We start from the raw sequence: 14,983 nt of genomic DNA, 5'->3' as shown, positions 1-14,983 counted from the left end.
CATCATCTTAATAGATACGAGAATGGATATGGGACGGATAGTGACATTCTCGTCCCCGACCCCGATTAAAAAAAGTCGGGTAATCCTTGAACCCATACCTGATCAATTCAGGTATTCTCCGTCAAAATCAGAACCGATTTGAAAGGATACCCATGGGTACCGATTCCATTTCATTACCATGCCTAGTTATTGCTGAACGTATTCGTTCATACTAACAAGGTTGTTCATATCATCCTTTTTGGTACGTCCTGTAGTATTTTGGTATCTTGATATAATCATGTTGAAAAATTAATTAATGTGATTTTATGTAAAAGTTCGTAGTGATTTCACAATGAGAAATTGATTGAGACCACGTAACTAACTTTTACTACTAACTTTTAAAATTAATTTTAATCAAAATAAATTTTATCAATACTCGCGGGAACACAATAAATTTTATATGCGCATGAAAAATGAAAGGTTTGTGATTCAACATCGCAATTCATTGAAAAGGAAAATTGTATTGATTACATTATTTGGCATGGCTTGAGATACATCGTTAACACTTAAATGTACATAATCCATAAAAAATGAGTTCAGTTTTTTTTTTTTTATAAATAACATTATTTTTAATCCTCGCATTTAACAAAATTGATGATTTTAATCTTTCATGAAGATTAAAACCACAAAATTTTCAATTTTAAGGAATTATACGACATAAAATTTTATTTTGACAAAATAGTCATTTTTAGAAATAAAATATATTTAAACCTTTAAAAGAATAATCTAACTTCATCCAAATCATCCAACCCCCTCACCAGTAGCTTAATATATAATGGCTTAACAGAAGATATATTCTGGAGACCAACCTGCCACAGCAAACTGCTTAATGTCCCAAGTCTCAACTACCTTTGTGGGGAGTTGCCAAGAGCCTTAAGTGTTTTATAGGAAAAATTCTTGCATGAATACAATAGATATAGATAAACCAATCGAAAGTTCAAGCTAATAAAATAATTTCAACACAAATTTCAACAGACTTTATGTTCATTTTAATACATCTTGTCATTTCGATTGATTGTGCCTATAAGCATTGTACTCATGCATGAATTACTCTAGGAAAAAACAATAAATAATGGAAAGGTTGACCCCACCAGATAAGCACTGTATAAACCACTTGAGAGGATCACAAATCATTATCTTCAATTTTTTACTTCAAATGATAATGTACAAAATAAATCCAGTAGAAGGGGTATATAATGACAGAATACATCTGAGCATGCAATCAAGAGATGTATAGGTTCCACAAATCCTTAGCTTCCCATCAATAAAAGCAGAATCACAATACAGTCTCCCATATTCTGTACAGCAATATCACCTCCCAAAAAATAGTCTAGAAACTAAATTTTGTACCAATTTCATTTTTTGTTTTGGCATCTATATGATGTTCTAAAAGATACAGTTGTCATTGCATGAATTCTTTAACTGAAGGAACTGCATACATATGATTAGAAAAACTCATTCCTTGAGTTAATATTAACATTAATCCTACCATTTCTCATATCTTAGGCACCAGAGAGAAATCCAAGCTCCCTACTCATCATGCACTGATGCTGCCAGCATCTTGAAAATTCTACATACAAACATAAGCTCCTCTTTTTGCAGCCTTCAGTTGATATAGACAAATCAAATGTCAGGAAGTTTCATCCTAAGGCTTAGTTTGGCACTTCCAATGAAAGGTTCTGAACTCCACTAGCCTGAGCCTGAAGCCATGCAAAATGGAATTATATGCCCCAGCTCCTATATTCTTAGATCAAAATTTATTACATTGATTCTCCTATGCTTTGGCTCCTTATTTTACAATTACTTCCTCAGCAAATAGAACAATAAATGGATCATTCTGACGAACATCGAAGACTTGCTCAAAAAGTGGGCCAAGGAAAATGCTCCATGTCATAAACCATTAGCCCGGCTGAGCAAAGAGTTGGGACTTAGATCAAGGGATGGGTTAATTTTCACATTATCCCCCAGCAGCTGCCGGCAAACACGGTCAGCCAAGACTGATTGAACATCATACGGCTCATTATGAGGAGACCGTGCAAACTGCTTCCCCAAAACATCACTTTCACTTGGAACCAGTTCTGATGTAATGTGAGATGTCTGTTGCATTCCTCGAAAAATGTCAATATTCAAGTCATGATGAGCAGCAGGGACACTAACGTAGACACCATTTGAAGACTTTGGCAAGCTTCCAAGACCCTCTTGAATGTAAACTAAGTGATTACTAAATGGAATGGCACCACTACCACCATTGAGAGGTGTGGATGCACCAGAAGCAGTCCGAGGGCTAGATATAGGGGAGGGAGACATTCGCCCATTCATGTGTTGTGGCGATCTTGGCCTCAAAAGTGGGCTTCCAATGGGTGAGACAGGGCAAGATATATTCCTTGGAATATGGATTTCACTGGAGAAAAATGAATTAATTTCAGACCTCCATTGGCAGTGTCAGCAACCTTGTGTGTGTGTGTGTGAGAGAGAGAGAAAGAGAAAGAAAAAAAGAAACAGACCTTGCATGAGGATTAGTTTTCAAAAACCTAGAAGAATGAAGAGAAAGTCGATCTGAATCCAACTTAGATGGATTCCTTCCTTGTCCAATGCCCTGGAAATTTATCACAGATGAATTAAATTTCCATAATAATTACAAGAGGGTAGAGGAGAAACAATAAAAGAAAAATAACTTCAAAGATCATTCCATTATGCAGGCAAAATTTTCCAGTATCTTAGAATTGAAAGATACTGGAAAAAAAAAAAAACTTCAAAGATCAGTTTTATACAGCCAGTCATGATATCAAAACAGAAAATTCATCGATGCAGGACAAAGGTCAATTATATTTTAGTGATGTTTCACTTTGAATATTTCAGTATTTTTTCTAGGAATTTGTTTTTTGGATTTTATGAAAACTTATTTCAGAAAATAAAGGTAATTATTATGGTAAATTACAATATGAATAGGGAAGTCCTAGAAGAGTCAATCAAGTTGTATCATGTCTATATAAAGGCCATTATCTGTAAAATGGTTTAGAAATTATTTTTCATCGATAAATATTAGAAATTTCTTTGTAATCCAGTGGATTTCAGAGCTGAGGGGGTTCTAAACCTAGAGAACCTTTCATCTGTTCTAAATCCCTCAACATTGTATCTGGCTCAAGCTAGTGTCCTTTCCCATTCCGTCTGCATCCTTCATGCTGCCTAAGAAAAATATGTAAAAATTTCTATGGCAACATATATGGACAAGGGATGAGAATAAATATCATGCCTTTGTTCCCCAATATTATGGTCTCCAATAGATTCAATAGTTTGTCTTTCCAAGAGAACGGATTCTAATGCTGTAGTCTATACAAAATACATAGCCAGAAAAATGGTTCATCAATCAAAAGGAATTTGAATGCATGAATTGCACAAAATTCTCATGACATTTTCATGTACCAGAGCAGATGGCTTCCTAATTTATTCCTATCATTTGCAGGATGAATAAGGCCATGAGGGAGTGCGAATATTTGACATAAAAGCATGATATGCAATGCAAGACAAACAGGCTATCCCACTTCACACTAAGAATATAGAAATAGACACAACTTTTTATAAGATTTATGTTTGAAATAACTTCCCCACCGAAGTTGTAGCTCCTTGTGTGATCCCTGATACTGCTGGGTCTGAAGGAGACTCAGGACCCAGAATAGGTCTTTCTAAAGGTGCAGCATATTTTACAAAAGGGTGGTCCAATAATTCACTGGCTGAAGGGCGATTGTGTGGATTACGTTGTAGGCATTTCCTAACAAAATCCTTTCCTTCACAAGAGAGATGATCTGGGATTGTTGGGAGTTCCTTGCTATTACCAATCTTGAACATGGCAGCAACCTGTTAACATGCAAAGACAATAATACATCAAGTCAGGGCATAAATTAATACAAGAAATAGCATCAGCACTTTATAAATGAAAAGAACAAACCACATAAATAATAGGAAAAAAGAAAAAACTAACTACAAGTTTCAAATTCCAATATATTGATATAATTTACGAACCCCTTCATACTGACTCCAAGGAGGTTTAGTTGTAGCCATTTCCAAAACTGTGCATCCAAGGCTCCATATATCAACAGCTAGGTTGCAACCATTAGAGTTTTTTATAACCTGAAAAATCAGAATGCAAAGCTATCAAGTCACAAAACCAATATGTAATTGAATCTATAAAGAACTGAAAGTAACAGAGAAAATATTACAACCTCAGGAGCCATCCAATAGGGGCTTCCCTTGAATGATAATGGACATGATTGCCCTGTTATCTGCAAAATATGCAAATTAATATTTGGGGAAACAGGATAGATCATGCAACCTTACGATTATTTATACCAGATGCAATATCAAATGGCAGTTATGCAGGAAAACAATATCTCATGAACTCAATAAAACCAAAAGAACCTAATGTCGCCATTTGTCTTTTGGATTCATGGTGATCTTTTTTCGAATTGAAGTCATACATGATAAACTGGTTGAGTTGGGACATGAAAGATATCCTCCAAAAAGGAAGGAGAAAAATGAGAAAGGAACATGAATAAACCCCACTGAATTGGAAATAGCAACTCCCTTGAGTCTGTGAATTAGTTATTTTCAAACCTTTATTCATAATTTCACTAAGCAACAGAAACCAATTTTCATATCCTACAATTAGCATAAAAGCAAACTTTTATCTCCAAGCTTACATGCTTTGCCATGCCAAAGTCTGCCAACTTAACCCGGCCATTAGTATCTACCAGTATATTTGCTCCTTTGATGTCCCTTTACAAGAAATGCAATGTAAGTGATAGATATATATCAGGACTCTGGAGTATAAAAAATTAATCATTATGAGGCAGCAGTAAAATTTAAGGTTTTAAAAATGAACAAGTGACTCTGTTTACCTGTGGACAGTATTTTTAGCATGTAAATAAGCAAGTCCTGACAAAATTTGTTGAGTAAAACTACGAATAGCTAGTTCACCAAATTGTCCATATTCTTGAAGAAGTTTATATATGGAGCCTCCAGCAACATACTCCAGATATATGTAAAGCTTGTCGCCTACCTGTTTAAGGGATGATTCAGCAGTTTCTATAAGTAGACTGAAGAAAAATACTGTAAACAAGTTTCTAATATTATGATGAGTGATGACAAGAAAAAATGTAAACCACCAGCAACTAATAATCTTGTAACTATTTGATCATGCAAGCATTAGAAATTGGCAGTCTGCAGATAAATCCCAAAATAAATCATGATCACTCACAAACAGCTAATAAAAACATGAGAATGAGAAAGAAACAGGAAATGGAGAGCTTACTGTTTCGGAACCATAATACTGCACTATATTTGGATGTCGTAACCGGCTCAACAAGGTAATTTCCTGCCAGAATCTAGGAGTTAGATTTGAAAGCTACACTAAATTTGAAACAGAAATAGATACTAGCATTTTGCACAAAGAATGAGGATTATTCAGCCCCACAAAAAATTTCAAAGGTCAAAAAGGAAATCAATTTACCTGCATTAATTGCTTAGCACTTTCTTTAGATTTGGCATCATCTGAAAACAGAGTTACCTCTTTCATAGCACACATTTCACCACTTTCCCTACACAGGACAACATTTTAACCAAACAATTTATAAGATGTATAAACTAATGGATTTAAAAGTATAAAAAAGATTTCTTCATAATATAATCAAGAACTTTTGGTCACAAGCACATACTTATTAAAGCCAACATAGACATGTCCAAATGTGCCTCTGCCAAGCAGCTTTCCTTTTTTCCAACGTGATCCAGGGCTAATTGGATTATCTGCTCTTCCAGGACTTCTTGGCATAGATGGAGAAGTTGCTGCAGAATTTGAATGAGAGAAAGGCAAAGTATTGGTAACTGCTAAGGGAGGAAGGGGTAAACGATGACTCTGTGGTTTTACATCATCAACCCTTCCTGTTTGTGATTCATTGGGTGTTCCCCCAGCTCTTGGATGAATAGGTGTAACAGCTCCACTCTGAATTCTAGAGCTTGGACCTGGGCTAGTCATTCTGGGACTAGGTACGGGGGAATACTCTGGGCTACCCCTGCTAGGTTGCCAAAATAACTGCCCTGACATGTCCCCTCCCATTGAATTATGCCCAGAATTGTGACCAGAACCAGGACTTGAGCAGTGGCCAGATCCACCAAAATTGACCTCTGGATATGGCTTTCCGGCCCAAAAAGCAGAGTTCAACACCTGTTCTGTGCCAAATGATCTCAATGGACTTCTTGATGGACTTGATCTTGAACTGTCAGGTGCACTGCAGAAGGCACCATGAGGAGGAATCTGCAGATTCGTAACATGGTTGCTTAAGGGCCTACGTTTTGGTGAAGTAGAAGACGTATGATTACCAAGAATGTTTGCCGGTTTTTTAGCTTCCCTTGAGTTTATTTGGGAAACAGTAGTTGATTGATCCTTGACCATCAAGCTTCATGAAAAGGCCAACATCCAAAATGAGTAAAGTAAATTATTTGCAAGTAATCATAAATGTCACGAACCAACTATCTCAAAAGCTTAAAATTTAGGTGAAGATACATGAATGATTTCACATTATATCTCTAATACACACCCTTGGATAAGAGCCCATGATGTGGATAATGCACTGGTCCACCTACCATGTGCTGAAATTCTACTTTTTAAAGAATGGGAACAGCAAATATTGAACTGAGAGGCTTTGATACCATGCCAGGAACCAACTATCCTAAAAGCTTAAGCTTTTAGGTGAAGGCACACTAATGGTTTTATATACACAATTACATCTCTATTCTCTAACAACACTTAACCTAGGCATGCATATGCAACAAAATATGCAATCCTGAAGCACATTATCATGAATTCTTGTAGAGTATACCTGGAGGGACTGCCTGCAGCAGTTCTAGTCCCAGTTTCACAGTCAGTTGCCAAAGGACTACGATTGCGAGAGTCCACTGGTTCATCACTATCAGCAGAGCTCTCACTAGAGACTGAAGCAGTGACCAAATCTCCATCCAAATCAGCAGGGTTCAACCTACCACGGATGCACACCGGTTTTGGTAGTGGAAGAAACAATGATGGTTTGGAGCCCTTTTCATGTCTTGCTCTAGATGATGGTATACTAATTTCAGAATCTGCTCGGCTTATATTTGATGGGTGCAGGCCAGGAAGTGGTAGTGGCTGGGCATGAGGCCTATCAACAAAGCTTTGACACCTTCCCACTTTGGAAGGCGAAGGAGATCTTGATTCAGGAGGAGACTGAGCCCCTTTCTCCGAAATTGAGTCATTGCTATGTCTACGAGATCCTCCGGATCTACTGTTTGGTTTACCTTCGGATGGGATTTTAAATTTTCGGTGAAATGCATTGATAAAACTTTCCTTATTTGCTTTCTTCTTGGTTGACGATGATTTCCCCCACCATGAAGGCATATTTGTATTTTATATATTGCAATGTGGCAAACAAGTTGCTTAAACAAATCCCGTTAATAGTTCGAAATGTCTATCATTTCACATTAGTAGGTGGAGTTTATAAGCACTATGATCCTTCCAAAATCCTCACCAAATGAAGAATCCAATAATTCCAAAAGCAGTACTTCAGAGTCAGAGACAGAAATTAGAGACTGAAAATGGCTGCTAAAACCCTGCAACAGAGAACATCACGTACATTCAACCGCTATAAAAGATGCATGTTTGTCACAACCTTATGCATATATACTGTATCCAAATTTTCTACATGTGCATCTATTCTTAACCAGTAAGCCTATGACAATACCATCCTAAACGGTATATTGCAGAAAGATGCAATAATAGCATACGCTAACAATTCAACAATTCACTAGTTTATGCTACAACTAGTTATCTACCTTTTTCAATAAGTTGGTCAAACAGAGTACGGTAAGAGAAACATCATACACCCAATCCATCACGACTTAGTATTAACTAAGAATAATAAAAATCAACAATTCCATCAGCTAACCCTTGGGCCCCAGAATCCCAAGCCAAAAACCTACTACAGTGAGGTGCAGTACAGTAAAGTGTAAACACCTCTCACCTTCTTAATCCCAATCAACATAAACTAATGCAATGTGACATCATTTACTGTACAACTCTTGTATATAGATTCTTAAACTCCCCAAAACTTGAAAGCATTAGTAAGACAATAGCATCCACTATTTCACATCAGCTCAAACTCCTTATTTTGCAACTTCCAAAAACAAATTTTAATATATCCCAACTGCAAAGTTCTAACCTAAAAAAATAAAAGAAAAACAGTGCATATGAAAATATTAAAACCACAAAAATTTGCACACAGATACTCAAAACATTAGAAACCCATCTCCCAATCAAACTAATCTCCATGTATAGATTACTTTTTGTGTGTTCCAATACCCAGATTCCCAACCCCAGTTAAAAAGTAGAAAAAAAAAAATCAAACTTTGAACTTCACACCCTTTACTACACCAAAATTTCTCATAACCCCAAGTGAAACCACTACCCCATTGTTAAAAACAATCACATCAAAACACAGATCCACTCATCCACCAACACAGAACACTGAACACTAAAAAAAACAGCCAAATCAAACCGACTTGACCATCGTTCACTGAAATTAGAACAAACCCAAAAATGCAATAAAGGTAGAAACTTACTTCGAATTGTTCCACACCGTGAATCTGAGTTCAACCCCACACTGTGATATTCAGCTCAAATCTGAGTACGCAAAAAAAAAGGGGGAAAAATATTTTTTTTTCTGAATCACTCAGAACCCCCCAAAGGGAAAAAAACCTAGAAACCCAAAATGCGAGAAAATGGAGAAGGATTTGCAGTAGTGTGTGGTGAAAAATTGGGAATTGGAAGATAGTGAAAGAGATCGCGTACGGAAGAAGAGGGAGAGAGAGTGTGTGTTTTTCTCCGTGCTAAGACATCGAAGAAGAGGGTCTCTTGAGCGTTGATTCTTAATAGTTAATAATTATTATTTAATTAACAAATTGCACACAATATAATTAAAAATTATGAACCTAATTATTACATTGTGTTTATTACATTTTTTGCTGTTGGAAAATTATTACAAAGGCACAACACTACAAATATTATAATGTATGGGAGATTATTTCGGAAGAGATTCTTGGGTTACACTTTTTTATCATTGTTTTTATTATTACGAACATAGACATTGCTAGGTAGTTATTTGTAACGTGAGGTTACTCAAGAGATATGGACATTGAATGATGGAACCTTACCTTGAAGGATTTTTTTTTTTTTAGGGAAATTTAGCCTTACCTTGAAGGTTACTAGCACAAGTTTAATGGTAAAATAATAAGTAGTATAATATTGGATGGAATTATTTTTGGAAATTATTTTAATAATTTATTAGTGATTTAATTTTTGGAGTAAAATAAGTTTTATATTTAGATATATTGGATAAAAAAATATTTTTAAGGTATTTTTTTGTTTGAATTAACTAAAATAATTAGTTTTTTATAATAAAATTACAAAACAATTGATATAAAATAATTTACAATAATTATAAATTTAAATTAATCAACTGTTGAGGATAAAATAAGGAAACAAACGGAAATAATCTATAAGCTTTTTTTTTTAGATCTATAAGCTTTTAATCATTCTCTCTAATGCGGTCTTTCTACCAAAAAAAAATACTCTCTAATGCAGTAAAAAAAATCATACTCTCTAAAACTCCTTATCTTCGATCCTAAATATAATAAACAAACATTTAACTCATAAGACCCTAAAAATAATTAAATTAATTAATGTTAATTAATAATATCACAAATTTAAATTTTGTTTCAGAAATATCCATAAAATTAAATAATTAAAATAAGTGGTTGTATTTAATGAAATTACTTAGTATTACATATTTTAAGGGATAATTTTTTAACTAATAAATATAACTTATATTGTCAGTAGTTCAGTACATGTATTCATTTTCATTAAAAATGTGTGATTATCTCATTAATAAACTTTAGAATAAAATAAAAATATAAAAAAATTAGCAATTAATTTATTTGAAAAGGCTAATATATTTCTTATACTCTGTGTTTATTTTTGTTTGTCTTTCGAGGTTTCTAAATAGAAACCAAAAAATATAACCAATTTTCTTATTTTAATAAAATAATTGTGAGATTTTTTATTTAATTTTTTTTCATTTATACTCTACGCATGTATAAATTAATTAAAGGTTAAGTAAAAAGAAAGTGTATAATTGACAAAAAAAGTTTAAGTAAAAAAAAGTATAATTGACAAAAAAATAATTAATGTCATCTTGAACTTTACAAATAATTATGTTTAACAACGTTTCAATTAGTTTTTTTAAACATTGACTTCTAGCTTTTTTTCTTTTATTTTAATCTTTATTATATTTATCAAATTTTTTAATATTTTTTAAATAAAACATTTTGTTTGTTTTATGTCATTTTATATTTTTTAGTTATTTTATCGAATATTTATAATTTAATAAGTTAATTTTTTTAGCTTTCACCTAATTTTTTAACTTCTAACTAATTTTTCATTTTAATTTTATTGAATATAGTAAAAAGTCATTTTAACTAGCTTGTAGCTTATTTTACTGACTAAAAAAATTATTTGACTATTTAATCAATAAGTTTTTTTAAGTAATTTCTAACATTTTTTCATTAACTTCTAACATTTTGTTTGACTATTTTAAAGACGTTTTGTCATTCTATAGTATAGTAGTCTAGTGTCTATATTGGACTTTCTTTTAGAATAGATAAAAGAATTTATGAAAGTTTGCTCAATATTGTAATTGTATATGATAAATCTCTCACGGCTATGTTTTTTATAAACAAAAATTTACAATATAATAATATAAATAAATATATATATATGAAGAGGAAAACAATAAGAACAATAATGCATTAAATTGTTACTTAAAATAGTAATTTTATGCTTGAAATCTCTTGAGATACGAAGAAATAAGTTTTTTTTAAGTATACATGTATTGTAGTGCGGCTTGCAAATATTTTTTAATTGTGATGTTATTAGTTAAACTAGAATTACTTTTTAAATTAAGCAAACATGTTTTAATATGTAAAACATGTGAGTAAGTGTCTACAAAATTTAAAACTTTGATTTACTTTTTTTAACCAATCGTATTTATAAAATTGTCTGGCATGTGACCTTAAATATTTTAATTATAAATTTATAAAGTAATGATTGATAAATATTTAAAAAATTAAAAATAATAAAAATACAAAAAAAAATCTTCTTTAATTTGGCCACCCCAACTTAAATAATTTAGCTCCACCCCTGGCCTAGTTTCTCTTTAGGATCATATCCTCCTGCTAATTCTTAGCAATAGGCATAAGACTTAATTATATAAGTTTTCTTTTAATTATAATTAACAATTTAATTGGGTTACTCAATTATTAAAATGTTCAATGAGTTATTTTAATTATTTTAAAAAGTTTAATTAGATACATCAATTATTAAAAAATTCAATCAAATATTTTAATTAATTTTAAAAAAGTTCAACTAGATTCCTCAATTATTAAAAAATATAAAAATTTATATATTTCATTATAAAAAGGATATAATTATAGTGTTTTAAATAATTAAATGACTTAATTAAAATTTTAAATAATTGAGAGATCCTTAAAATATAATTAAAAGATCAATTATATAATTAATTGGAAGCATATTGGTATTAATAATCACAAAAATGGGACTTTGCAAGCAGATAGGAGAGTGGTGGACTTTGGTGACATTCAAAACCATACCAAACTAAGCACTACTTTTGAGGAAGGACTTCAAGCCAAAACAATAGGTACTTGTTTGAGTAGATAGAATCTGCGTATGACTCCTTTTTTTATTATTTTTATAATGAGCCAGCCACATTTGTGATAAATGGACTGAAAACAGTGCCAACAATTAGAAGAAAATGACAACAAAAATGAACCGTGCAGATGAAAAACAGCCAGAAACAGTCAGGTTCTGACGACCAAAGCACACCAAAGAGAAGTAGATATGATCAGAGAGTAATTTATGATTATCTTCTAAACAAAATTATAATCTATCATCTTAAAATACACTCAAGATGTAATTTTCTAAAAGATAAATGTGCACATTAGCAATTAATTATGAAGTTTGTTAACATGTGTCCACTTTTTTTTAGGATTTTTTATGAAAAGTCTGGGTTTCTATTAATCATCGGAAACAAAACTAGATACATCATTCTGAATGATGAGGTCCAATTGATGAGACACCTCTTCTGCTTAGTACTGTTCAATAATATCGAAAGCTAAAGAAGCAAGAGAATGGACAGCTCTGTTGCCGTCCCTTTTAACAAATTAAAGTAAAAACATTCGTGAGTGTATGTTCGTCTTATAAGGAGTGCATTAACGGAAATTACCTTAAAAAATATTTAAGCTATAGTTTGTTTACATACTTTCGTTTAGAGTGAGGAATGAAATTAAACCAAAAATAATTTTTAAAATTTAATATTTATCATTTTTTTCTTAAAATCTAATCTTTATATAGATGTAAGTAAAATAAAATTAACACCCAAGTATTAAGGTAGTATTAAATTAATGCTATTAATATAATATTTATATAAATATATAAATAAATGATATTTTATAGCATTAGTTATTATATTATTAAATATAATATATACCACTATTTTTAATAATAATATAAAAAATTACATTTATTAAATATAAATTTTAATGATTTTAGTATGATATTATAAAAGTTTTTATATTGTCAGTGAATTAGAAAATTATCTTTGGTATTACTTTTAAGATCATTTAGTGTAAAAGTTTAATGAGTATGATCTTATCTATAGTTATTATCAAAATCAATCCGCTTATATTATATTTGATGGTTTCTAATTGGATAATAATGTAAAAATTATTTACATAATTAATACATATCCTACTTTTTCTAAATTAAATATATTTATTAAATTTAATTAATTTAATGATAATATATGATATTAAATATATAACTTTTTAAATGAGTCTCTTAAAAAAACTTTTTAAATGAATCTCTACATATTAAAAATGTATTAATAAATAAAATGTAATTATTGAAAAAAAAAATAATGCTTATTTATTTTAGTATTTTTAATTAAAATATTTTTTAAACTCTTTTAAAGAACATTTATTAGTGGTATTAAATTAAATGGAGTAAACTATACATTTTATTTTACTATAAGAAGAGATAATTGTAACACTCTCATTTCTTAGGAAACAATGTGTCATTTATTCTATATTTTAACAGAGGATCCTATAATACTCGCATTCATATTTTAAAAGTTGATTTTTTTTAACAATGTTAAGTTTCTATAATTTTTTATTAATTTAAATAAACTAAATTTGTATATTTTAACACAACAGATGATGATAGTATAATAATACTCACATCTCTTCTAAGAGAGTACTACAATTTACTCTATCTCTTAATATATCTCTCTTAGCTCTTTTCATTTGTGTCTATTCTTCTTTATTTTCTCTTTTTAATTTCCAAACGTAAAGCTTCAAAGTTCGAATTCCTTTCACCAAGATAAATATAAAAAGTTTGCTGGTTCATGGAAAAATTCAGAGTGGAAAGAGTTCCCCGTTAGAAACGTTTTCCTATCACATGCTGAAATCATTAATTTGAGGCATTCCTCTGGCTACCATGAATGATATGGTGGTGTTTTTTTTTCATATATATATATATATATATAGTCATTAGTGTGTTTACTATATCTGTTTATCATTTGGAACTTGGAAATCCAAGATTTTTGGGACCAAATCTTGAGAGAGTGAGTTGTTATACAAATGGGCAATTTCTAATGAAGCTTCCAATTCCAAGTTAAGAAAGGTTACTTGTAGAAGATATATCATATGGATTTGGCATATTTGCTACGTAAAAGCTTAAAGAATGAGATAATGAGAAATTTTGCACTTAGCTGTTTAATTAGCTATCTATAATTTTATTGAACCGAATTGAAAGAAGTTAGAAGTATACTAGCTTTAGCAAGAGGACACATTACCTCAATCAAGGGCATGCTATTTTTGCTGTATCAAGGTTAGAAACCACCATAGGTTATTCAAGGTTAATGTTAGTAATGCTGCATATGGAAATTCCACTATCGATAGACGTTGTGAATTTAAGGGTGTTACGCAAGCAATCTTCCATGCTCTAGTACATGATGATACAATCTTACATGATGTTTGCTTCGAATTCAATTGAGGCGTCAAATGTGCCTAAAATTGGTGCCATTTTGTTCCTTAAATTTGTCACACAATCATGTGAAGTTGTTCTGTTGAGTTTGGATGCAAAACGGGGGGAAAAAAAAAAGAAAGATGTTACTTTCTCTTACAAAATCAATATTTATAGTGTTTAATTTTATTATGATTTTTTCTTCATATTTTTATTTTAGTAATATGTATTTTATCTTATGAGACAATCCTACTAAAGTTGATGGGTAGAATTATTATAGATAGTAAATTTTTTTAAAACATTTAACATAACTAAATGTCTAGAATTTAAACTCAAAAATAATGATTAAATTAAAATAATTTCGTGTTAATTGATTTAAATTATAAAATTAGTTTATAACAAATTCACTCCTCATTATAATTAAATTTATAAGTCTATAATAAACAGACATTGCAATAATGTTGAAGGAGGAAAGGAGACACTTTCCATCAAGATAGAAAATTTAGGGTATGACATAGGTATAGTTAAACAAGGATGAGTGCATATGCTCTACTTAATCTTGGATACATGATTATGAGAGCAGGAGTTTGATTGCGAAAAGAGACACAAAATAATATCAAGAATTGAGTATATGTGCAAATTGAAATAATAAAGAATTAAGCAATGTGACAAAGGCACAATAACATATATATAATTGTGGGGTCCAATGCCCTACACATAAGTCATAACCATGGACGTATCTACTTCCTATGTTCAAATTCAATG

At 31.2% G+C, this 14,983-nt stretch overlaps 1 protein-coding gene across 1 annotated transcript; it reads right to left on the bottom strand.

Annotated features, from left to right (window-relative positions):
* Positions 1–1,153: 1,153 nt before the first annotated feature.
* Positions 1,154–8,969, bottom strand: LOC114368050 (mitogen-activated protein kinase kinase kinase YODA-like). Its single transcript, XM_028325388.1, has 12 exons — positions 8,683–8,969; positions 6,912–7,674; positions 5,751–6,488; positions 5,546–5,633; positions 5,348–5,410; positions 4,935–5,095; positions 4,737–4,812; positions 4,260–4,319; positions 4,060–4,167; positions 3,649–3,894; positions 2,544–2,635; positions 1,154–2,440 (listed from the first exon to the last, which is right to left on the bottom strand). The coding sequence occupies exons 2-12, from the start codon at positions 7,460–7,462 to the stop codon at positions 1,930–1,932; spliced, it is 2,694 nt and encodes an 897-aa protein (XP_028181189.1). The 5' UTR covers positions 7,463–7,674; positions 8,683–8,969; the 3' UTR covers positions 1,154–1,929.
* Positions 8,970–14,983: the final 6,014 nt, after the last annotated feature.

The sequence above is a fragment of the Glycine soja genome, chromosome 9 (assembly GCF_004193775.1).
Source record: "Glycine soja cultivar W05 chromosome 9, ASM419377v2, whole genome shotgun sequence".
In the NCBI taxonomy this organism is placed as follows: Eukaryota; Viridiplantae; Streptophyta; class Magnoliopsida; order Fabales; family Fabaceae; genus Glycine; species Glycine soja.
Note: the sequence above shows the minus strand (reverse complement) of the source record. Positions and strands in the feature narration are given on the sequence as shown.